Raw genomic sequence first — 24,346 nt, 5'->3', positions numbered from 1 at the left:
CATTTCTCTCTTCTAGCTATCTCTCTCTCTCTCTCTCTCTCTCTCTCTCTCTCTCTCTCTCTCTCTCTCTCTCTCTCGCATCTGATACACAATGGTTTACAGTTTTAAGCATATCTTAACACGTACAGTTATTTTTTATTTTTTATTTTTTGAGACAAATGATAGGATGATTACACTGAATTTATCAAACTTGGATGCAGAGAGGATGAAATTAACAAACAGCTGCTTAGTTAACCATGACTAAACCCATGCTATTTAGCGCCATGTGACTTTGACAATTCTTTATATAACTTCCAATAAATAACATCTTAAGTAAACATTCAGTCGATTTGTCGTTGATTTTCAGACATTAGCCAATAAAATTTTCTTTTGTTGTAAAATTATTAGCTAATTAATTTTCTTAATCAATAATAAAGAAGGCTAAGTATTTCAATAAGTCAACTCCATATACAATCATTTATATGTATTTTATCAGTACAAACTCTCAACTAGTGTAGCTATAAGTAAGCTAGCTAGCGATGGGGATAATGATAATGACATTTTTTATATTTTCATATATGCATGGGAACAAACGTATCAAACCACATCACTTGGCGGCAATTTACCTTTTTTTTAATTTTTAATTTTTAATTTTTGAGTTCGGCAGCAATTTACTAATTCAACTCCTTAAGGCTTTTTTTACCTAAAATTGTTCCTGAGATTTTCATAACACATAATTTTGGTTTCTAAGATTGAAATCAATAGAAATGGTCCTTGAGATTGTCAACCATTCATTATTTTGGTCATTCCGTTAAAAAACTCCGTTAAGTGGTCTCAGAGCTCACACCGGAAGTTTGGGCAATTTTCAAAGCTTCGTAACTCAATCGTTTCTTAACCAAATTCGACCTATAATATATCAAAATGAAGATATGAAAGTGTAGAACAATATTATACCTATTTGGAAGACCAATGGTTGCCGGAGATAGCTGGAAAATAGCCTGAAAGGTGACTGGTCCGTGGGAAAACTGGGAAACTTGCCGAAAACTGAGTAAACTTTAAATGTTCATAACTTCTTCAATACTCGACGAAATTGAGTGATTCAAAAATGAAAATCATATTTCTCGATGAGACAAAGAGAATGGTACCTTTCTTAATAGCTAAATCACCGTGGTTTGGCTGGAAAATGGCTTGAAAGTGGTTGTCTTGGTCTCATCGAGTTTGCCATTTTCGAGCTGTTTTCCGGCCAAAAAATGGTGAGTTAGCCATCAAAAAAGGTACCATTCTCTTTATCTCGTTGAGAAGTATGATTTTCGTTTTTTAATCACTCGATTTCGTTGAGTATTGAAGAAGTTATAAACGTTTAAAGTTTACCCAGTTTCCGACGAGTTTCTCAGTTTTCCCGCGGACCAGTCACCTTTCAAGCTATTTACTAGCCATCTCTGGCAACCATTGGGCTTCCAAATAGGTATAATCTTATTCTACAATTTCCTATCTTCATTTTGATATATTATAAGTTGAATTTGGTTAAGAAATGATTGAGTTACGAAACTTTGAAAATTGCCCAAACTTCTGGTATGAGCTCCGAGACCACTTAATAGAGTTTTTTAATCGAATGACCAAAATAATTGATGGTGGACAATCTCATGGACAATTTTTATTGATTTTCAATCTCAGGAACCAAAGTTATGTGTCATGCAAATCTCATATGAACCATTTTGGCTAAAAAGTCATTCCTTAATCTAATATAAAACTCAATAACTTCAGTTAAGCCATAAGTTCGAAAGTATAAACTACTAAACCAAGGCTTTTAAAAATTTAAAAGTTAAGGGCGACCCAATGTGGCATTAATAGAGTAATTTTTTTTTAAAAAAAAAAAAAGGAATTTTACCAATACAAAAAAGGACTTGCACATGAAGCACGATTTGCTCATCTTATCTTTTGGTGTCATGTGACAAAGATAAAACACATGGTAATTAGTGTAATAATTAGTTTGAGATGCTGATGCCACATTGATGACCCTTTTTTATATAGATACTCTTTTGTTTATGGTACTGCCAAAGGCCACGTATAATTTGACTACGCTTTTATTCTTTTATAATGTTATGAACCCAGGTGGCCATCTATGAAAACAAATTATGAAAAACAACTTATGCTAGTTTGAGCTTATACGACTACCATTGACTGTCAAATAATTTTATATTTAAGTGATTTTTTATAAACATATTTTTTAAGAAAAAACCTAAAAGATAAATAGTTAGATCGTTGCAATACAATCTAAAGTGGGCCTTGCAATAGATCCTTAACAGAAGAAGACTTATATATATAACCTACATTGGTGGGAAATCCATAATTTTGTGAGTCACACATTATTAAGTAATTAGAGAAAGTTTAAAGAAGATAGTAAAAGCAATTTCCTCAAATATTTGAACTTTACAAAAGTTGGTTAATTTGGAAAAAGGTTACGATGCACAGTGTGGACAATATGCAAATGTTTGAGAAATGTACAATAATTGAGAATCTGAGATAATTGTCTCTCTTTATATTGGACTTCTTAACTACTTACTACATTAGACTTATATATATGTGTGTGTGTGTGTAAATACATGCAAGCATGTGTTTCAACTCAATTTTCGAGGTCTTATTAGAATATATATACATATAACATTTCATGAGTTCCCATGCATGTAAACTAAGCCATGTCTGAATAAATGATAGTTATGCGCATGCAGTTGAGCCGGTGCGGTTGCTTGGCTGGCAAGGAGGTGGAGTATACAATTCGATTATTAGAATTTAAAAGATGGAATAAATATAATTTGTAGAGGAAATCATGATGTTGTGTGACTCAATGTATGTCTTACAATAATCTTTGATTAAGCAATCTAATTACAACGAAGCCCGTATGCGTGAAGGTCATCATCTTGGATCACACTTCGAGGTACAAACATGAACTATATATATATATATATATATATATATATATATATATATATATATATATATATTCAATTATTTGATATATTCAATTATTTGATATAGTCATCAATTATAATGAAAAGCATACACACAAATGCATGTCATATCACATACTATTTTTTTTTCTCCTAGACACCTCTCTTTACTTATGACCATCAAATTAAAATAAATCAAATGGCAAAAAAATATCATTATTACTTTCCTATATAACTAAGGAAAAAACAAACAAATACATTCATTTACTTGAGAAGAGTAAAAGGTACATGGTTAAGACTAGGGTAGTCTTTGAGATTTCGAGGGCCCTGTGCAAAAGTTATAAAAGAGCCCCTCTTTAAGATAGTTTTCCAAAAAAAATGTAGGACAATGCATTGATGCTTGAAAGCAATAACTTAAATCGAAACAAACTTTAGGGCTCATTGGTTGTAAGTTTACAAAATGTCATGAAATAATAGGTAAAAAGAGTTACAAACATAACCTTCACTAAATAATCAAAAGTAGTTCAATATATCTTAAACAACCAAACAAGAAAAAAAGCTTCAAAAATTATAACTTTAAAGTTAATAGCATTATTATATAATAAAATTGAACTCCAAATATCTCATTGTGCACTCCAAATTTTTATAGAAAGAAAAAAATTATACTTATAACGAGTGCATAGTGAGACTTTAAAGTGCTAATAAAAGTAATTAATTATAATATAGAGCATTATTAATTACATATATATGTTAGATGGCAAAATTTTTTGAAGTGCCTTTCAAAATTGGAATTCCGTGCAATTATAACTTTCGCTCCCCAAAGCCGCCTGTGGTTAAGATAAAAAATTCTCCACAAAAAGGTTATTCTTGTCACATATGCATGCAGAAAAATAATTTAATTTGAACATATTTAATAATAAATACAAGTGGGGTGAAAAAAATAAATATATAACACTGATGAAATGCAGAAAGGAAACATAAATTGATTTCTTGATGGCTATGATGCATTACTGGGAGTCAAAGTCTGTGTGGACGCTAGTGGATCACATTTTATGGTTTACAACCAGGGCAAACAACATTAAGAAAATATATAGAAAACTACAGAATGTAAGGCTGATCGCATTTTCCGCAGAACCATGAAGCAATTAATTAAGATAATACAGACAACTAGTGCATGTTTTTTTCTGCAGACATTAGTAAACACGGTTTTGCCCAAGTTGGGATTATGTCTCAAAAGGTACTCATATGGGGTTCACAAAACGTGTCCATACAAACACGCATAATTAGAATCACTAATTATTATATTAAATAAGTAATTAAGTTTTGGATATATTTGTGCTTGTAGTAAATTAAGTACAAAACCCTAATACGCACCAGTTCAGCAATTCAACCTACCCAATATTCTACACTTCTCTCTCTCTTGGGCATGGTCTTAGCTAGCAAGATTATAATAAAGAATTCCATGCCAAGTGGCACAATGTCATTGGTTTTATATCTTCCATGAAGATATTTGGTCTTTGATTAGGTTACAAACACCAGCTCGATATTTCCCTTTTACATTAATTTGCAGAAACCAGCCGTCATTTGATTGCCTCATTGGATCATATGTGATTGTGATTCACCCTCTTCCTATAAATTTTTTTTTAAAATATATTATGAAATCATCAAAGAGAAGAAAATGTGGACATTTTCTTACCACAAATTACAAGATTTTGGAATATTAGATTTTCCATATTTAGTCCCCCAATGCATGCATTCTTATGCTTTAACTAATGAGAATCGTCTCAATGTCAATGGAGATAGATTTTCTACATAAGAATTTGTATAAAATAAAAAGATAGCACTTATCCAAATCTGCTGAGAACCGACCATTTTGAAAATTGATACAGTTTCCAACTCTTACCATCATCAAGGTCACTTTTGGCTTGCTGAACAAAATGTAGTAGTACTAGCTAGCGAGCAAGCTAGGCCAAATTATTAATTAAGACGAAAAAAAAATTATACAGATTAATATGTGATTTGTAGTCCTTACGAACAACATGAAGTGACCATCTTTGGCCTTTTAATTACTCTGAAGATGTTGACACATTAGCTGCTAAGGATTAAGAAAACCCAATCTCAAGTGATGCTTGTCCCATAACTTTTTTATAATTGTTTAATTAATTAGATTAGCTAGAGAGTGATGCTTGAAAAAGGCAATTTTTAGGCAGTAATTGACTTGTCCTTGTCAAAAGCACAAGAACCCGAATTTCTGGGGTGCTTCCATTACATGCTGGCTGCCCTCTTGTAATTAGTGGGAATCCACTTAGGAATGTGAACACTTTCCTGGTAAAAGAGCTTGACAATTGACATGAACATAATATTAGTTTCTTGATCAACTACCTATTTAATTCATTAATATGTAGTTGATATAGCAAACTAATATAGTTTATGTCGGCTGCTAGGCTGCTAGCAAGTGATTCTACACTTTCAATGAAATTGGGTTGGCGGCAAATTGAAAGTCATGTCCATAATGTTAAAAATTTACAACATAGAAGTTTCACGTCGATAAAAATAAGGTGGTCCCATCCGTACACTCCTTTATATCTTCCACACGTTTTTTACTTTTTGTCTTTTGATTTTTTTTCCTTCAATTTACTCGATCGGACGGCCCATAAATTGAGAAGTAAATGTAAGAGGTAAAAACAGGTGTATAGATAACACCATCTTAAAACTACAGAAAATTAACCCCCCCCCCTCCCCCAACTAACGATAAAAAAAAAATTCTCATTCCAACAAAAAAACACATAGTAGTGGAATTGCTCCGCTACTCCAATAAATCTTATTAGTTTTTTAGCCAGGTTTTATTTTATAGGGTAATATTCTCATTAATTATATAAAAATATTGAATGTCCATATCTTGTGTGAAGCCTTTGTTTGATACTTGTCTCTCCAATGCAAGCTGAAGTCGCCTTGGTAGTCGTCATAAGATCAGTAGCTATATTTCACGTTCTCTCTTTTGATGTTAGGCAGGATTCTAAATCTCATGCTAGCTGTTGAGTTCTATACAAATCCTATGTTTAAATTATCTTTTTTCCATAGCCAAGTTAGTTGATGAAATCTATACAAATTAGAGACGCGATCTCAACAAATATATATCCTAACTCCATGCATATGTGTAACAAAAATACCTTCCACATTATATGCCAATATAACATTTTTTTATATATGGCTATGATTTTATTGGTGGACAAATGTTTAGGTTGCATTGTGGTTCAAATTATCACCGTGACAATATAAACATCTCATGTTACGTACTAGACAACTTTGAGAAGAGAGCAGTCTTATAATATATTTACAATATACATATACAGTAGAGCAGATTCACGAACTTTTTCCTTGGAGGAAACATTGTTCCAGTTGTTTGATATATGTATACATATACGAAAATAACTGGAACAATACCCCTCCATTAACATGAATATATACACATGTATACCAATCTTCAGATACCATGGGCTGAGTGTGATTAACATCCCATTTCCCATATCTATGTATTAATTAAGAAAACCATTTCGCAATAAGAATAGTTTAAACTTTAAAATATTAATAAGACCATATGGTTGCTGGCTCACAAAACCAACTATCCTTGCTATAATCCTTGGCTAATAAGAAATTATAAGTTCTGTTGCTAAGAATAATTGTTGCGGGCTCATGATCACATGAGCAGATCTTACCGGAGCTTCAATTTTGTCCAACCTTCGTTAATTAGCAATCAGAATTTTAAATCTTGGATAAATTGGTAGCTTTGTCTGGTCAGCATATATAGCTTAACTGCTCTTAGATCTCTTCATATATTTGGTTTTCACTTTTGAGCATGGAGTTTAGGGGTAATAGAAAGGGTCTAATTAAAAGATGAATATGATTTTTTGACATTAAGTTTTTTTTTCTAAAGAATGAGAAAGATTTATTTGCATATGCACGGAGGCATCCCATTCTTTTTATTTACCAAAAAAAAAAAAAGAAAGAAAAATAAACGATGCAGGATTCTTTGTTAGTTTCTATTTAATTTTGTTATCTATTTTATTTTACATATATTGCTTTACAGACAAGGAAACTATGAACTTTTCGATTATGTATATTTCTTATTAGGGAGACTTTGGATGCGGTCCCTATTTATAAATATTCTTTGATTGAAATCTTGTTGGTTTTCAATTTTTTATTGAAGTTCCTGAAATTAATGTGATAATTTATTTCTATGTACGTTACTATATTTTTAAAATTAAAAACTAAATTTTTTAGTTGTTTATATAAATGAGATTTTAAATAAAAAACCATAATTTGTGGGATTAAAAATATTAAAATATAAATATATTATTTTGTGTGTGTGTGTATATAAACATGGGTACATTCATCAAAATTAACCAAAAAATTATTGTATCAAAACATGGGTACATTCTTCAAAATCACAAAAAAAAAAAAAAAATATTAGGCTTAATAACATTAGTAAATTTCTTCGATTAAACTTGACATTGATACATTTTAAAATCAAATAAAAAATAATGTACCCATATAAGTTTAAAAATGGATTAGAAAAAAATTGAATAGATTTTATATAAAAAAAATGGTACATTTTACATATAACAAATTGGTATATTTAAGAATGAGTACATTTTAAGATTAAAATTTTGAAAAAATTAAATGAATGGGTACATATAATTAGCATTGTTACATTTGGTAAAATAAAAAATGGGTACAAATAATTTTTTTTTTAAATATGGGTACAAATACAAATAAAACTTAAAAAAATATGGGTAGAAAATGAAATTAATATATGGGTACAAATTAAAACTGAAAAAAAAAGTGGTAAAAATTAAAAAAGGATTGCAAATTAAAAATGGGTACAAACTAAAACTAAAAATATATGATAACAAATTTAGTCATAAATATAAATATACTAATTGTAACATTTTTAACATTAAATGAATATATTTAGAAATAAAAATATTTTATTATTGAAATAATTAATGATGTTATTAATACCCAAGGACCTTGATCAAAAATTGAAAATGAATAGGATTTTAATCAATGGAGTAGCAAAAGGAAGGATGAGAACCTAATTTCTCCTTCTTATTATTAAGTCTCTAGGTTCTTTTTTAAGAAAACTAACGAAAAGTTCTCAAAAACTTTAGGTTTTAACAAAAATGACAAAATAAAGGTGTAAGTGAATAGTACCAAGAGTGACTTTTCAAGGTAAAAAAATGTCATTTTCGTTAAAAGTGAACAATACCGGGAATGTTTCATTAAGATTCCTTTTTTTTTTTTAAGAAGAAGAAGATACGATAGCAGTTTTATTCAGAATATTAATGAAGTATACAATCATGTAGGAGGGCATCCTGAATAGTAATAACCGGAGGCACCTCAAACCAAAGACTAGGAACAGTAGAACTAAAGGCCAATTTAGCCATACTATGCGTTACAACATTGGTGGATGTACATATATGATTTACTTTCACTGTAGCAAAACTCTGCAAGCTGGCTTTCACATCCTCAATTAATAAACCAGTAGCAGAAACGCCACAATGGGGACTATGCAGTGCTTGGACCACTTGTAAGGCATTGCTCTCCAGAATGACTACCCTCCAATGCCGTTGTGCAGCCTAGTGCAAGCCTGCACGAGTTGCTAGAATCTCGATAGTATAGGGGTCGATCGCATGAGGAATTTTGCAAACAAAACCTCCAGCATAGCTACCGGCTTTGTCACGAAAAACCACACCGATACCCCCACACTTCGAATTTGAACAAAAAAAAGCATCGACATTTATCTTAATCTACTTTGGGGGCGGCAGAGACCATCGAGAAGGAGAAAGCAGGGGGCAAGGAGCAATTTGGGGTTGTACACAAAATCCAATAGGAAAAGGCCCGCCAATCTACTCACCACAATGGGGTTCTCCTGCTTATCATTCCAAAGAAGGGAATTCCTAGCAAGCCAAATAGTATGGATAAAGACAAGAAGAAGATCAAATTGACCATGCTTGAGGACAGCAGCACGGCAACTAAGCCACTCCAAGAAGCAAGAGAAAGAAGAGCGGCGTTGTCCAAACTCAATGTTGGTGGAGATTATATTCACACAATCCAAATTATTTTTCTCCACACCTTTTTTATTTTTTAATATTTTTCTATCAAGTGTTAGTGATGTGTAGAAAATATTAAAAAATTAAAAGGGTGTGAAATAAGTAATTTAAGATGTACGAATATAATCTCTCTTAGAATAATATTACTGAAAAAAAATTGTGGTTTCGTCATCAAACCAATATGCACTATAGGGAAGCATTCAATGCGGAATATACTCTCAGTAATTACTATTTGTTGCTCGGCAAAGGTTCCTTGTTTTATCCATTTCTCTTGCGTTAGGTATTGCGATTGTTGGTGATGTGAGCCATTATGAATATGAATTCATATTATTAAGGGTATTCTATTGATATTTTCTTCCTATACATTATAACCAAAACAAAACTTATATATATTGATAGTATTATAGTTAAACAGTTTTTTAATCCAACCTAAGACCTCTCACTTAGAAGTGAAAAAGAATATCATTAGACCATAGTATTAAGTGACTATAGTTAAACAATTTAGAACAATGTTATTCTAGTCTTATCACATTTTAATACCACATAATGTAGCAAATGATGTACATACGCCACATAAATGAATAATTTTATTTTTATTAAACGGTCATTTTATCTCCGAGCTACGATGTTGATTGAATGAGTAAATGTTAGCCATACCACATTTAAATGTCACATAATGTGATAATGGATGTGTAAACAATGTCATTTAGTGATTTTATGTCATTGTAATATTTGGATGATGATTTTATCTCTTTCAATTGAATGTTTTTTTTTATCTCATTGGATTTTCTTTAAATATTCGTATGGTATTAAAATGTAGTACAAATATGTGGTAAGTCTGATTTTTTATTTTTTATTTTTTGAGTCAAGCGATAGAGTTAGTAAGTTAAATGTTAGATTAGCTGATGACGGGATTCGAACCCATGATTCGAACCCATGCCGTCATGCAAGGGCACAACAATTTTTCACCATTGTAGAAAGAGCCACTTGCAGTGGTAAGTCTGATTTTAATCATAAAAAGTCATATATGACATTAAAATGAGGTGCAAATATGTGATAAGTATAATATTGCTCAATAATTTAACTACAAAACCATACCATTTGAAACAACAATTTGATTGATTAGAAGTATCGACATTCATTTGAAATTTATATGTAACAAATTGTTATTAGCATTTTAAAAAACTGTAATTTCAAATGAAGATATTGCATAGTAACTTTTTTAGAATGTTAATAACAACGCTTTAACAGCCACCTTTATTCTAAAGCAAATTATGAAGACAAGACAACTACCATATTAATTAGCATATTCGATCTGTATGATTTAGGATCATTGAGATCAAGAAAGCTTGGTCAAATTACAGACTGACCAACCATTGTATATATATAAGTAGAAGGGGGGACCTTTTTGTATCTCAAAGCTCGCAACCCTTCTCTTCCTATATATAATAGGCCTTTTGAGAGGGTTTCATTCAAACAGCTCTCTCTTCTCTTTTCTCACTTCCCTTAGTCATTTCAGCTTCCTCAAAAGAAAATCCTTGCCCTCGAAAATCAAGATAAGCCCGAATATTAATTCTGCTACAGAGCTAGCTAGCATCCATGGGTATAGAGATTGAGCAGCAGCAGCCGCCTTCTGTTGGGCTATCAAAAATAGCTGTTTCTAATACTCATGGAGAAGACTCTCCATACTTTGCAGGCTGGAAAGCATATGACGAAAACCCTTACGATGAATCAAGCAACCCATCAGGAGTCATACAGATGGGACTGGCTGAGAATCAAGTAAGTGCTCAACAAAATCCAGAAGAAGAAGATTGCTTTCTTTTCTTTTTTTTTTAAAGAAACCTTGGTGGTACAAGAGAATTTTATTGATAGGGTGTAGTGCTCAACAAAACCGAGAAGATAAAAATACTAATATGTTTTTTATTTTAAGAATTGTGACCTAATATTTTTTTTTTATTGAATAGGTTTCATTCGATGTGTTGGAAAAATACTTGGAAGAGCATTCAGAAGCTTCCAACTGGGGAGCAAAGGCATCAAAAGGAGTGTCTGGCTTTAGAGAAAATGCCTTGTTTCAAGATTACCATGGTCTTTTGTCTTTCAGAAAGGCAATGGCAAGTTTCATGGAACAAATAAGAGGAGGAAGGGCCAAATTTGACCCTGATAGAATAGTCCTAACTGCAGGGGCAACTGCAGCCAATGAGCTATTAACTTTCATTATAGCTGATCCTGGTGATGCTTTGCTTGTTCCAACCCCATACTATCCAGGGTAAGAATACTCCTCCACTACTCAAACTTAATGCCATTCAGAGTTACGAAAATGTTCCCTAGTCAGACAGTCTGGCATTATTTTGTCAAATTGTCAAAAAACTAATTATGCCTACTCAAATTTTGTTTTACAGATTTGATAGAGATTTGAGGTGGAGGACTGGTGTGAATATTGTGCCAATCCACTGTGGCAGCTCAAACAATTTCCAAATCACTCCTCAAGCTTTGGATGCTGCATACAAAGAGGCAGAAGCCAAGAACATGAGAGTGAGAGGTGTACTCATCACAAATCCTTCCAACCCTTTAGGTGCAACAGTCCAAAGGGCAGTCCTTGAAGAGATTCTTGATTTTGTCACCCGGGAAAACATCCATCTTGTCTCTGATGAAATTTACTCGGGCTCTGCCTTCTCATCCACCGAGTTCATAAGCATTGCAGAGATTCTTGAAGACAGGCAGTACAAGGATGCAGAAAGAGTCCACATAGTTTATAGCCTCTCTAAAGACCTAGGCCTTCCGGGTTTTCGTATTGGCACCGTGTACTCTTACAACGACAGGGTTGTGACAACAGCAAGAAGGATGTCTAGCTTCACCCTGATATCTTCTCAGACACAACATCTCTTGGCTTCCATGTTGTCTGAGAAGGAATTCACTGAAAATTACATAAAGACAAATAGAGAGAGACTGAGGAAGAGATACGACATGATAATCGAGGGTTTGAAGAAATCGGGGATTGAGTGTTTGACAGGCAATGCCGGGTTGTTTTGCTGGATGAATTTAAGTCCACTTTTGGAGAAACCAACAAGAGAAGGTGAATTGGCTCTTTGGGACTCTATGCTGTATGAAGTGAAGTTAAATATATCTCCTGGTTCTTCATGCCACTGCTCTGAACCAGGCTGGTTTAGGGTTTGTTTTGCAAACATGAGTGAGCAGACACTTGAAGTTGCTCTTAAGAGAATACATAATTTTATGGAACAAAGAGAGAGAAGCAGGAATTAATCTAGTTTTCTCTCTTTAATGTTCCTTTTAGGTTTTTGAATGGTTCTCCCATTTTGATTCTAAAGAGTACAATATCTAGTTCATCAGGAACTGGAATTTTGTCTCATTACATACACATACTGTAGATCATATTGGATGAAACGACATCCTTGTTTTCTTGCTTGGAAAAGCAAGTTTCACAGAAAATCAAGTTGTAAAAGTAATATATTTTCAGTTTTTAATTATTCATACATTCAATTGCACTAAAAGTGCATTCTATTTTCTAAAAAGTACGATTTTTTTTTTAAAATACAGTAATGTGGGGTCGAGAATATTAACAACTAAAGAGATTAGAGACCAAATTACCTTTAATCAAAGCAGCAAGGAACACATGACAATGACAAACTCCGCTTAATTAAGTTGCTTTCCGATTATCATGAAAAAGATCTGGGTTCTATTAATAATGTCATATACTGCTCATACACTACCTTGTGCGCGTACGTGGTTAAGATGTAGTAGCTAGGGTTTATCATTTTAACAAACAAGATGTAGTTGTTAATTGATTAAGATATGATTTTTCTTAATATTTATAAGCATTGTGCACCATGCTTCACCAAATGGCTGGTCCACCACATGATACCATTTGATACACATTTGAGCAGACCAACACACACACACACACACAATAGCATAATATTAATGAATCGATATAGTCTTCGGATCTCGAAATTCGGAGCCTGCAGATCCAGAGATTCAAGGTCGTTCAAGGGAGGGAGAGAGACATGCAGACCTTTGATTTGTGTAAGGTGGGCTAGTATAATGAGCTAATGGGGCCCATAGAGTTTAAAATAAGTGGTCCATATCTCTGAGTCTGCCAACCCCAGACACAGAAATTCAGAGAGGATCTCATATAAAATGATCTAATCGACATCTCCGTAATTTGATAATTTGATTGAAGCCATGAAATATTATCATATATGTGAAAATCAATGGGAGATCCAGAAAGGATGCACATCAAGCACAAAGATAACTTCAAGAGAATTATGTAGTGTAATTATAGTTTATTTATTTATTATTATTTTAAAATTAAAACAATAATTTACATTAGATTAGTCTAAATTATGAAGAGGAAGACTTGAACTCAAGTGTAGAAAGTATGAGAATGTGAGGACAAAATCCCACATCGGTGAGGACCAAATCATGCAATAGCTTATAAGAAAGAGGTTAGACTACTTCTCATATCGTCAATTAGTTTTATGGTGAAATCTTAATTTCTTCAGAGTACAGTCTAACAAATTTGACTAAATCCACATATATATGTGTGTGTGGGACTAATTAGTTGGTCAAGAGACACATCATTACATATTGACAAAAAATAAAGACTCATGCATTATCATATGATAAATTAAGTTAATATTTATTATGGCATATCATTTGACTTTAATACAGTAGCCATTTGTGCATATTAAGTAAATATTCAATCTCTTTCATGATCAGCTTTCAAGCATTTTTCATCAAACTGTCTTCCATTGAGATATTATATATCTACGAATTGGCCCTTCATTTCAGGGCTAACCATAAATTAAACATATGTGTATGAAAGTGTACGTGAATTGTTAATTGGTTGAATTTCAGGAAAGTCAAATTCAATAACATCATTTTTTATGTGTCGACCATAATGATAATGTCATTTCATATACATGGGAACAACGACACTCCACGATAAGTCTTTTGTATTTTTTTTTCTCCTCTTAATAATATAGAATTGTCGTCTTTCTGTGAGAAACTCAATATCATGCCGACTGTTTCATGTTAATGTCACATTAATTTTTCCTACTCTATTAAGGGTGATTCAATGTGGTTAGGGTTTCTCTCTACAAAACATCCTCACCAATTCAACCATGTTTTTCATCAAGGCCGGCTTTGAGAGTGTCCGAAGTAGGCGCTCGCCTAGGGCTCCCAAATATATAAATACACACACACACACATATGCCCTTTATGCAAAGGGATCCCCATTTTTTTCAAAAAATGGGAATTAGGTGTGGGGCCCACTCCACATCGAACTTCAATGATCCGAATGTCTATTTTGTAAGTCTCGTTTCATAGATCATCCTTACAAAAATTCAATTCAATCCTAAACCATATGACTATTTAATTACCAAGATAAAATTTCATTATTTCTTATATAACAAAGTATTTGTTAATTTCTTTGAACTCAATTAGATGTCTTAAACATTTCCGATTTGGCTAATACTTTGCAAGGATGATCTATGAAGTGTAACTTGAAAAATAGATGGTTCGGATCGTTAAAGTTTGATTTGGTGTGGACTCCACAATTAATCCCCATTTTTATAAATAAAAAAATAAGAATCCCTTCCCTTATAGGTTTCTTTTATATATATACAATTCAAATTCAATTAAAATATATAAAATAAAATAAAATCATAGGAATTGAAAATATTTGTATATCGATCTTTCTTCTTTTGATATTAAATTTTAATGATATTTGATGTAGAAATAGACTTTTCATGTATTTAGTGAATTTTTTTTTATGCATATCATTGTACATAGGACGAGGGTCAAAGAACTGGCTCCACTTTGAAAGCTCGCCTAGAATCCCCAAATTCTCAGGGCCAGCTTTGTTTCTCATTTGATCTAGCATCAATATTTGTTTTTCATCCTTTAATTTCATCTATTGATTTCTAGGGTTTAGTGTGAATATAATGGTTGGGATTTCTCCTCCGTGGCAGAGTTGCTTGTTGACAATATATCTTGACACACACGGACACGGTTACACCAAACCCCACAAAACTCATCAATCACAGTCCGCCAGATCATCCCCATGTGGCTCACGACGGCAATCATCAGCCGCCAAGTAAGCATGGAGATCCATATAATAACCAATTTAGCCAACTACTACATTTGATTAAAGTCTTTCTGCCATGAACGTTGAACAAGCTTCATCATGTCTCAGCTGAGTTCTACTAATTTATATATATTGAAAGTAGACTATCTATCGACGAATGCTGTAAAGTGCAAAGCTGTCAGTGCCGTGATAGTCGCACTGCCAATTGCCATATCGAGCAATGGTCCACAAATGATCACAATCAAATTATTCAATCGTGATGGTATATATTTCGTTCAAAAAACGCAATAGTATATAAGAAAAAAAACTAGAGGAAGGAGCCACCCTTTTGGGGCTGGGAAAATTCACTAAGTTAGTTTAGCCTCCTCTTACAACCATCGTGTAATTTATTAACGCCAGAAATTGAATCTAGAACATACAATATGAAATACGAGCCTGAAATGAAGAAATAGAGACCTAGCTAGGGCATATATCTAGTTGCCAAAAAAAAAAAGCTAGGGTATATCTAGAAGGTTGGCATAATTATAAGATGTTGGTGTATCAACTAGCTACTGAAAATAATTATGTATATTCTCTTTTTAGGATTCATTTTTATATTTGTTTAATGCTTATATCCAAGATTATGTCTATTATTATGATTTCATGATTTGTTACGTACTTACTTGAAATCAAGAAAATCGTAAATTTGATGATATATATGTTACTTGAAATGAGAGAAGTCTATGGAACCCAGAAGTTTGCGAAAGAGGGGGAAATATGAATAAGAATGGGATTGGATCAATCACTCCCTTAATCAAGCTGATTCATAATGTTTCAAGTATTAGATTAGTGAGAGCTATATTTAAAAATAAAAAATAAAAAATAGGTCTAACTACATTTTACACCCTTTAGCTAGGTTTGGGGTTATTTTCAAATTAGCAGGTCACAAGGTTTTTACTTTTTCACATTAGACAAGAAAGTTTTAAAACTATAGGAATTTGTGGTTTTTGTCTAACGAATTATTTGAAACTTCATAAAATTGATGACATGAGCATGAAACCCTATTTGGGTTGACATGTAAGACACATTTGTACCAAATTGACTAAAAAAACTCATTAAATTGATACAATTACAAAATCTTAAGGTGCAACGTGAGAAAATTGATACAATTACAAAACCATAAGGTGCAATGTGAGAAAATTGCTCTTACATATCCCTTGAATGCCAACCTTTGATATAAAACCTTATAAATTCTAACTTTTTTTACTTTAAGTTACTGCAAGAAGCAAGAATTATATTTCCATGAAAAGACTTCATGCCAACCTTTCTCATACAATAGGGGCATTTGGCCATTAGGGTTGAGCCGGCCAGGTTTAAATAGTTTAATTAGCATGTAAATGTATACTTACATACATGATATAATGTTGTACGTGATTACTATGTCTTTTAGCATGTAATATATGTATGGTTTACAATGTTGTTAACTTCCTATCATGTGATGCTTGAGTACGTTCATTTTTAGTTGATATTTAAGTCAATAATTAATAAAAAAATTAAAACGTTTGCCAGACAAATTTCAGTTCATATTCCACATGACAAATCATGAGTTTGATTTCTGATGCACATGATGGTGGTCAGAAAATGTTAAAATACTTATGTGAATCTTTCCTTTTATGGGTTAGTATGGTCACTCCCCTGATCATGTGCACGGAAAGTAAAGGAATTCACTCGTCTATGGATATACAACTCTTTTTATTGAACAATATATATGCCTGCAGCTGAATAGCCGATTAATCTCTGAATACTTACAATTAGGTAGCCGTCTTAAACGATTATTATGATTGCTTAGTATTTATTTGTTAGGGTACTCTCTGATTTAGGGTTTTTTTAGGGTACTCTTTGTATTAGGGTTTTTTTTTAGTATACTTATAATTAGATCTCAGAATACTTACAATTACGTTAGAGTACTACAATTACGTTAGAGTACTCTTTGTATTAGGTTTTTTTTTTTAAGATTATGATTGCTCAATATTTGTTATTTGAGTTGAAGACCTCTTTCTTGTTTGTTTTAAAATTAGGTAGCCGTCTTAAAATATTTAGTTTTTATGTAGCCGTCTTGACAATTTGTAGTCATCATTCTTTTTTATTTTAGTCAAAGGAATAATAATTAGAGTTCGTAATTAGTTTTTCTTCTTTTTGTCCTTTCATTTGTTAACATGCATGGTATCAAACTGAGTTGGATCCATCTAGTTCAATCTGCTCTTGTTTAGTATCGGTTTGTTTCTCGCTTCTTCGCCTCTTATGTTTTATCTTTGGTTTAGTTTCTCGAGTTCTAAACCGTAGATTTTCATAAGAGTTTGTCGTAGATTCATTTTCTACTTGGGTTTCTGTTTCCATTTTTTCCTTGTTCTTGTTTTCATGTGTCAATTTTGTTTTTTTTATTGGGTTAATTGGTTCAACTTCTTTTTGCTAGTGTTCTTTTACTGAAGAAATTATTGGTTTCTTGATAGTGTCTTACTGGAGTTCTCAAGCTGTTGTTGTAAAAGATTGGTTGGGCAAACATTAGCCGCGAATGCTTGGTCTAGGATGATTGTCGATCATGACACTAAGGGTGATGCTTGGCTTGGACCTACATTGTCTACTTATGCTTGGTCCAGGATGAATGTTGATATGCGAAATCTTGAATTCACATCAGCTTGTTTGTTTGTTTATAGCTCACATTAGCAGTCAATTTGTAAGTTTGCATTGTCATTGGTATTGGATGTTTACATTGGTATTGACATTGAAACTTTGCATTGGCATGGGCATCGACAGCAAACATCATTGTCATTGATTTTCTCGTTGGCAAACTTATGATGTGGTATACCACCATAAGTTTGACAAGTGTTGGAAAAGTGGGCAAAAAGCATTAGCCGCGAATGCTTGATCTAAGGGTGATTGTCGGTCATGAAACTAACGTGATGCTTGGCTTGGACATACATTGGGTACTCGTGCTTGGTTTAAGATGAATGTCGATATGTGTCATCTTCAATTCAACATCAGCAATCTATTTGTAAGCTTGTATTGTCATTGGTATTGAAGCTTCACATTGTTATTGATATTGAAACTCTGCATTGGCATGAGCATCGACATTGGCAAACATCGTCATCATTGATTTTCTCCTTGGCAAACTCATGATGTGGTATACCACCTATAAAAGTTAGAAAGTTGGCAAAAGGCGATATTTTTTTAATTAAGAAAATGGGCCTTGGGCATTCTAAAATGGGCCTATCAAGATGGATAAAATGATTCAGTCTATGCTAGCTGAGATGGCAAAATGAAAGCCCACATTTTTTCCCAGAATTACTGTAACAACCCTCAATAGAAAGCAAAAAGCCCAAATGATAAAAACTCTGGTCTCAAAACGCATGCTCTCTCGACCATAAGCACGCGTACCGCTCCGCAGCACAAAGAGAAGCGAAGGACTCGACAGTCTAACTCTCCCCTCTCTCTCTCTTTGGATTTGCATTCGAATCCAAGAGCACGAACGCGAAGGTAAACCCCCTTCAGATTTGCTCTCCGTTCTTCAATTCACCATCTGTTGATTTTTCTTATGGCTCTTCAGCATTTTTTTCGTTTAGATCTTGCGATTTAGTACTGACCCTTTCGGTGTTTCGCTTTGATTTTGTAATTGGAGCATGAACATCTGTGTGTTTTAGGTGGGGTTTTAGACCCAGATGAAAATATTTGATTATTTTTAGCGTTTGAAGTTTACTGCTGATTTAATTTTGTTTGAATCTCGATGGTTAGGGTTTTAGCTCAATACCCAATTGTCAAATTTCATTTTTGAGGCCGATAGAACTTATGATTAATGTAAATGTCGAAAAAAGGCAATGGGTTTATTGTCCTTGTTGCAAAATGATGAAATTTTTTTTTTTTGGTGGTGAGATTACTTATTTTTGTTAAGTTATAGTTGGTTTACTATAATTTCTGATCATTGTGTAATGTAATTGGTTTTATTGTGAACTCAGGATTGATTTGGGCATCAATGGCATCGAAGTTGCGTCAGTTGCAATCTAAGGCTAGTCAAGCAACACAATTGGTGTCCAAGTATGGAAGTACCTACTACAAGCAGTTGTTAGAGGAGAATAAGCAGTACATTCAACACCCACCAACCGTGGAGAAGTGCAACGAGTTGTCCAAGCAATTGCTTTACACTCGACTTGCTAGGTTATATTTCCGAACCTTTTCTGTTTACGGACTGAATTTAGTTATTACTTGGCTGCGTCTGGTACGAGTTGTAGATTGAAGACCATTAAAGAAGTCTCATATATGTTGACTGAATGCTCTTCTTGATTTAGTTCTGCTAGTACTTTGCTGCATCCTTGTAGACGATATGTTCCATTATCTCACAGCCTTATTTTGAAAGTTTCAGCACATTTTTTACTTCCTAAAAAGCCTGACCGTGGTAACTAAAATGTATGATAGGGTACATGATTTTTGAGCCACTCTTGCCAACATTAGGATCAAAATGTATAACTGCATGAAGAAAATGTTTTATTTACATCTTAATACATGTTTGCGTATTAGATTTTTTCCATTTATCTTCTCTAAGTAGTGTTTCTTTTGAGACGAAAGAAAAGCAAGCAACTTTTTAAAGCTCCAAAGCTTGAATTTGATGTTGATGCAGATGTTTTAATTGAAGGAGAAGTATGTAGATTGGGTTACTTGTTTGTATTGCCTCCATTTAATTTTCTATTTTTTTTCCATAATAAATGTGCTCTGTGAAGAAGCTTAGAAAAGTGCATTGTCTTTGCTCCTATTCCTTTGTGCTAGTAAGTTTTTAGAAGTGTTCAATTGCTTTAGAAACTGGGTGAGGTCTATGTTGCTCGTGTTGCATATAGTCTAGCACCGGGTATTCAGTTATCAATTTGCTTCCAGGACGTGGCACCAGAACTTATTACAATAGTCTGAATAATTTGGATACGTGCTTGAATTACAATCTTATTTTTTATTGTGATTTTCAAAGCTCTTGGCTATATTTCTGCAACTGAGAAACCATCATTCAGAATGCATCTAATACGGCATCTGTTTTCTTTCTTTTTCGTTGCAACAACATCTTAGTTGTATTACTATAACTGACTCATTTCCACTCCGTACAGTATTCCTGGTCGTACTGAGTCATTCTGGAAGGAAGTTGATTACGTCAAGCATTTGTGGAAGAACAGAAAGGAGGTGAAGGTTGAAGATGCTGGAATTGCTGCTTTGTTTGGGCTGGAGTGCTTTGCATGGTTTTGTGCAGGTGAGATCGTTGGAAGGGGATTTACTTTCACCGGCTACTATGTCTGAGAGCAACCATATGGTAAAATGTTTCTAGGCATTGCACGGGTAAGCCTCTCTCGTCATTTGGGGTTGATCTGAACCGCAGCAACTGTACTTGCGATTTTTTGTTTTCCTAGACGAATTTTTGAAGCTGAGAAATCGGCGGGCAAGTTTGACAGCCATAATAATCAAATGTATTTGGAAGTAACTTGAATGTGATATTGTTCGGTTAATCATGAATGATGATAAATACTTCACAATGCTGATTGGATTCACCCTTTCTATCCATCAATGGAGCTTTGTATCCAAATTTCTTGAGGTGTAGCTCACCCTTGTCCGGGATTGATCAAGAAGACGGGGGCGTCGAACCCCGATGGTTAGAACGGAAAGTTAGTCGGAAACCGACCAATTTGCTTTTGCATCACAATTTCGGTTCCTAATTTTCACGTTTGGTTATCCTAACCAATGTAGTACTATAACTTTTCTGACTCACAGTTATCATGGTTATCAAATGATTGAACAACCAGGAGTAATTTACTTACGATACTTAGTTGACATTCATAAAAGGTATCTAATGAATTATGAGTTCAATTGAATAGACCATAATGACTATTTCGAAATACTAATAATATTTTAATTTCCTATAATTTATTTTATGAATACATACTCATAAATTATCTCCCAAAACAAAATTGAATACAATCAAGGAAAGTTCTCTTAGACCATCTCCAACCCTGGGTTAAAAGTCAAATTACCCCCTAAATTACCCCCTCCAAACACTCTCCAACCCATGCTAAAATTTTAGGCTAAATGCCAAATGCTATTTCTGGGCCAATTAGGGTAGAAGGGTTGGAGCAGGAAAAATGTTTCTGGGTTAAAAGCTAAATTTTTCGGGCTAAAAAATTTAACTTTTACCTAAGGGTTGAAGATTGTCTTATTAGAAAATTAATTTTTATTCAAAAACAAAAATACTAATTAAAACGGCAGCGACCAGCGAAGGGTATTTCAGTAAAATCAGGCGACGTCATTCTAGCGAACTATATTACGCGGAAACGCTTCGAGGGCGGAGGCGCCGAGGGCTTCGATTTCTGGTAATATCGTTGAGCGCAAAAGCTAAAACGCGAGCGACAACAATGTCATCAATGCCGCGAGACGCCGGCCTCCGTCGCATGACACGGTTCGCCGCCGCGCTCGCCGTAGTTATCTTCTCCCTCGCCTTCGTCGCCCACTGTTCCAACAATGATTCCGAGGTAAAATATCATCTCTTCCCACAAATTTGGAAGAAAAATTTGAGTCAATTGTTTATAAAATGAGGCTTCTGGAACTTTCAGGTGACTTGCAGCCGGATCTGCGTGGCGGAGAACTGTAATTGTAAGCTCAATCACTATACTTTCTCGAAACTCAACTTTGTTTCGTTATTAATTTAAAATTTATATTTGATTTTAATTATTTGTTTAATTTCGTGTTGATGTTTGTAAATTTAGCGGTTGGGATTCGATACGGGAAGTACTGCGGGGTAGGGTGGACCGGCTGCCCGGGAGAGCAGCCCTGCGATGATCTTGATGCTTGCTGCAAGATTCATGATGATTGTGTTGGCAAAAAGGGTAACAATTTTTATTTTGTTCGAATTTTGGAAGTACAAAGTATCATATTTTTTTTTTAAGGAAACTAATGAAAATGATTTGGAAATTTGAGTTTCAAGGAAAATGACAAAATAAAGGAGAAAATGAATAGTAACATGATTGACTTTTAGTGTAAAAATATGGTTTTATGTTAAGGTGAACGGTACATAAGCTTTTGGTTAAAGTTTTTTTTTTTTTTAAGGGAAACTAAAGAAAAGTCCAAAAAAACTTCTCTTTTAACAAAAAGTCATTTTTAAAGGTACAGTGAATAGTGCCAGTTAAAGGTAAAAATGTGATTTTTCGTTATAAGTGAACAGTATCGGAGTGTTTTGTTAAAACTCCTTTTTTTTATGATTCGGGTGTCGGAGCTTTCGCTTTGCTGCAGTTATGTGGTTGTTTCAGACACTTCACTGATTTGATAAGCTTTAGAAACTTTATTTTTGGATGAATGGGAAACAAAATGTCAAATGTGGGTGGCCTTTTGATGGCAAAAAGAATCAATCTTTCGATTATTTGAACGTAGTGATGAATTGGGATTTATAATCGAAAACTTTTTGGTCCAGTCATTCAAAAAATTCCCGGTCCAATTTTCACTAGTTTCGGATCCTTTTTATGATTTCTTAGAAACTTGTGGTCTTGTTCTGTTGAAAGAGTTCGGGTTTTATTTTGCCGAAGAATACAAAATCATGAACGAAAACAAACTTGTACTTGGTTAAATTCTCGGCCTGCTGCGCTATAAGATATGGAGAGTGGGAATATATGATATATCCCCGTGAGCTCCTATCCCTCAGGAGAGTTACTTAAACCGAAGAAGGATATATCCTCATGATTAATGAGATAGTGAGAGCGGGGATATTTCCCCGTGAGAAGGTACTTTATACTTGAGGGCACAATTGGTGGGTTGATATGTTGGTTGTCTGGTGCAACCAGCAATACACAATTTATAACTACCAAGCCTATAAACTATAATTAACAAACGGAAGACAGCTTGGGCAAATGTAAGTTGAATATGTTATAGAGTAGCAGTTCGTCGTGAACTGTGCACTTACAGTCGTTTGTTCTTGCCATTTTGTTGCTGGTTTGTATGTGGATGATTGTAGATGAAAGTTCTCTGATCTAGTAATATGTTGGTTTTATAGGTATGACTGATATTAAATGCCATGAGAAGTTCAAGCGCTGCATAAAGAAAGTACATAAATCTGGGAAGGTTGGATTTTCTAAGCAGTGTCCTTATGATACCGCTGTGCCTACTATGGTACAGGGTATGGATTTGGCTATCTTACTGAGCCAGTTTGGTAACTCGAAGCTTGAACTGTGATTTGCCGAAGAAGAGAGACATTGCCCAGGAGTAGAATCATATATAGCACCCCTACTTACAATTTATCTCCAACACCCGAAAAATGGGAGTGGAACTCATTTGACAGAAATGAACTAACTATGATCGAGTAAATGGATCCTCGGATCTACATCTACCTGATTATGTATTGCGTTACTGACTCTTATACCTTCGTTTTTACAATTGATTCTTATTCTACAACTTTGTGGTTATTGACATGAATTCAACAATTGGTTATCCCAAAAAATTCATTTTCTTAGGTTGTTTATAATGTACAGAAAGCGAGTTGGATTCGCTCTGAATTTTTTTTTTTGTGTGATCATTTTGTGGTTATGTCCAGAACAATGTTATCTTGGTCGGTATTTAGGTTTATCTTGGAAGCGGAACTAAGCGGAAGCTTGGTGACCCGGCCTCTGAAATGAAGACGAACTCAAGCTCCTTGTTTGCTTAGTTTAACTCAGATGATAGTGAGGCTGAGGAAGATCATCCTAAAATGATTTCCACCAGCACTGCTCATATGACTACCAATATTTCTTGAAGCGTCACGAACTTCTTGTGATTGGCACATGAGAAGAGAGACCGAGACAATGTTGCATTCAACATGTTGCAGGTAAGTTTTTCCGCACGGACTGAGATTATGACGAATGTAAAATCCCATGAGAAGGTTGGATTAGTGATGTGCCTGCTATTGTATATATTGTGCAGAAGAAAGTTGGTGCCCACCTGAAAGCACACAAGCAACAACTTTTGCTGGGATTATTATTTAAACCGGGCACATTCTGCAGTTAGATGGCTTGTAATGTTGTTGTATGAAATATCTAGCTAGCATTCTAACTTGTCCATCCCACTTGGTGGATTCTTGCTCACAAGTTGGCTCTATTCTTTGAAAAGCCAAAGTGGCGTTTGTCGACGGATTCTTGGCTGTCCTGGAGATATCTCGGTTTTTATATATCTCTTCTCAT

General features: G+C 33.9%; 3 protein-coding genes across 5 annotated transcripts; all 3 read left to right on the top strand.

Moving 5' to 3' along the window:
* The first annotated feature begins 10,471 nt into the window (after window positions 1-10,471).
* On the top strand, window positions 10,472-12,524 carry LOC126597190 (1-aminocyclopropane-1-carboxylate synthase 7-like). The gene is made up of 3 exons (XM_050263961.1): window positions 10,472-10,819; window positions 11,005-11,306; window positions 11,440-12,524. Exons 1-3 carry the CDS (start codon window positions 10,640-10,642, stop codon window positions 12,299-12,301), a joined length of 1,344 nt encoding a protein of 447 aa, XP_050119918.1. The 5' UTR covers window positions 10,472-10,639; the 3' UTR covers window positions 12,302-12,524.
* Window positions 12,525-18,491: 5,967 nt separating this feature from the next.
* Window positions 18,492-20,686, top strand: LOC126597395 (uncharacterized). Its single transcript, XM_050264195.1, has 3 exons — window positions 18,492-18,659; window positions 19,136-19,334; window positions 20,267-20,686. Exons 2-3 carry the CDS (start codon window positions 19,153-19,155, stop codon window positions 20,451-20,453), a joined length of 369 nt encoding a protein of 122 aa, XP_050120152.1. The 5' UTR covers window positions 18,492-18,659; window positions 19,136-19,152; the 3' UTR covers window positions 20,454-20,686.
* Window positions 20,687-21,490: 804 nt separating this feature from the next.
* LOC126597336 (probable phospholipase A2 homolog 1) lies at window positions 21,491-24,298 on the top strand. 3 transcript variants are annotated; one of them, XR_007614220.1, is made up of 6 exons: window positions 21,491-21,676; window positions 21,758-21,797; window positions 21,911-22,030; window positions 23,188-23,529; window positions 23,846-23,994; window positions 24,090-24,298. XR_007614220.1 is itself a non-coding variant. In XM_050264123.1 (4 exons), the coding sequence occupies exons 1-4, from the start codon at window positions 21,560-21,562 to the stop codon at window positions 23,364-23,366; spliced, it is 456 nt and encodes a 151-aa protein (XP_050120080.1). In that variant the 5' UTR covers window positions 21,491-21,559; the 3' UTR covers window positions 23,367-23,643. The 3 variants fall into 3 exon arrangements, 1 of the variants encoding a protein (XP_050120080.1); XR_007614219.1 differs by having other exon boundaries at window positions 23,725-23,994; XM_050264123.1 differs by lacking the exons at window positions 23,846-23,994; window positions 24,090-24,298 and having other exon boundaries at window positions 23,188-23,643.
* Window positions 24,299-24,346: the final 48 nt, after the last annotated feature.

This window comes from Malus sylvestris, chromosome 2, assembly GCF_916048215.2.
Source record: "Malus sylvestris chromosome 2, drMalSylv7.2, whole genome shotgun sequence".
NCBI classification, from domain to species: Eukaryota; Viridiplantae; Streptophyta; class Magnoliopsida; order Rosales; family Rosaceae; genus Malus; species Malus sylvestris.
This window is presented reverse-complemented; position numbering and strand designations above follow the sequence as displayed.

Bases quoted from the DNA above. Each gene is read 5' to 3' on its own strand.
- LOC126597190 (XM_050263961.1), top strand. From the start codon at position 10,640: ATGGGTATAGAGATTGAGCAGCAGCAGCCGCCTTCTGTTGGGCTATCA. The intron at 10,820-11,004 runs GTAAGTGCTCAA...TTTATTGAATAG, and splicing joins TGGGACTGGCTGAGAATCAA to GTTTCATTCGATGTGTTGGA. The intron at 11,307-11,439 runs GTAAGAATACTC...TTTGTTTTACAG, and splicing joins CCAACCCCATACTATCCAGG to ATTTGATAGAGATTTGAGGT.
- LOC126597336 (XM_050264123.1), top strand. From the start codon at position 21,560: ATGTCATCAATGCCGCGAGACGCCGGCCTCCGTCGCATGACACGGTTC. The intron at 21,677-21,757 runs GTAAAATATCAT...TGGAACTTTCAG, and splicing joins GTTCCAACAATGATTCCGAG to GTGACTTGCAGCCGGATCTG. The intron at 22,031-23,187 runs GTAACAATTTTT...TTGGTTTTATAG, and splicing joins TGATTGTGTTGGCAAAAAGG to GTATGACTGATATTAAATGC.
- LOC126597395 (XM_050264195.1), top strand. From the start codon at position 19,153: ATGGCATCGAAGTTGCGTCAGTTGCAATCTAAGGCTAGTCAAGCAACA. The intron at 19,335-20,266 runs GTTATATTTCCG...CACTCCGTACAG, and splicing joins CTTTACACTCGACTTGCTAG to TATTCCTGGTCGTACTGAGT.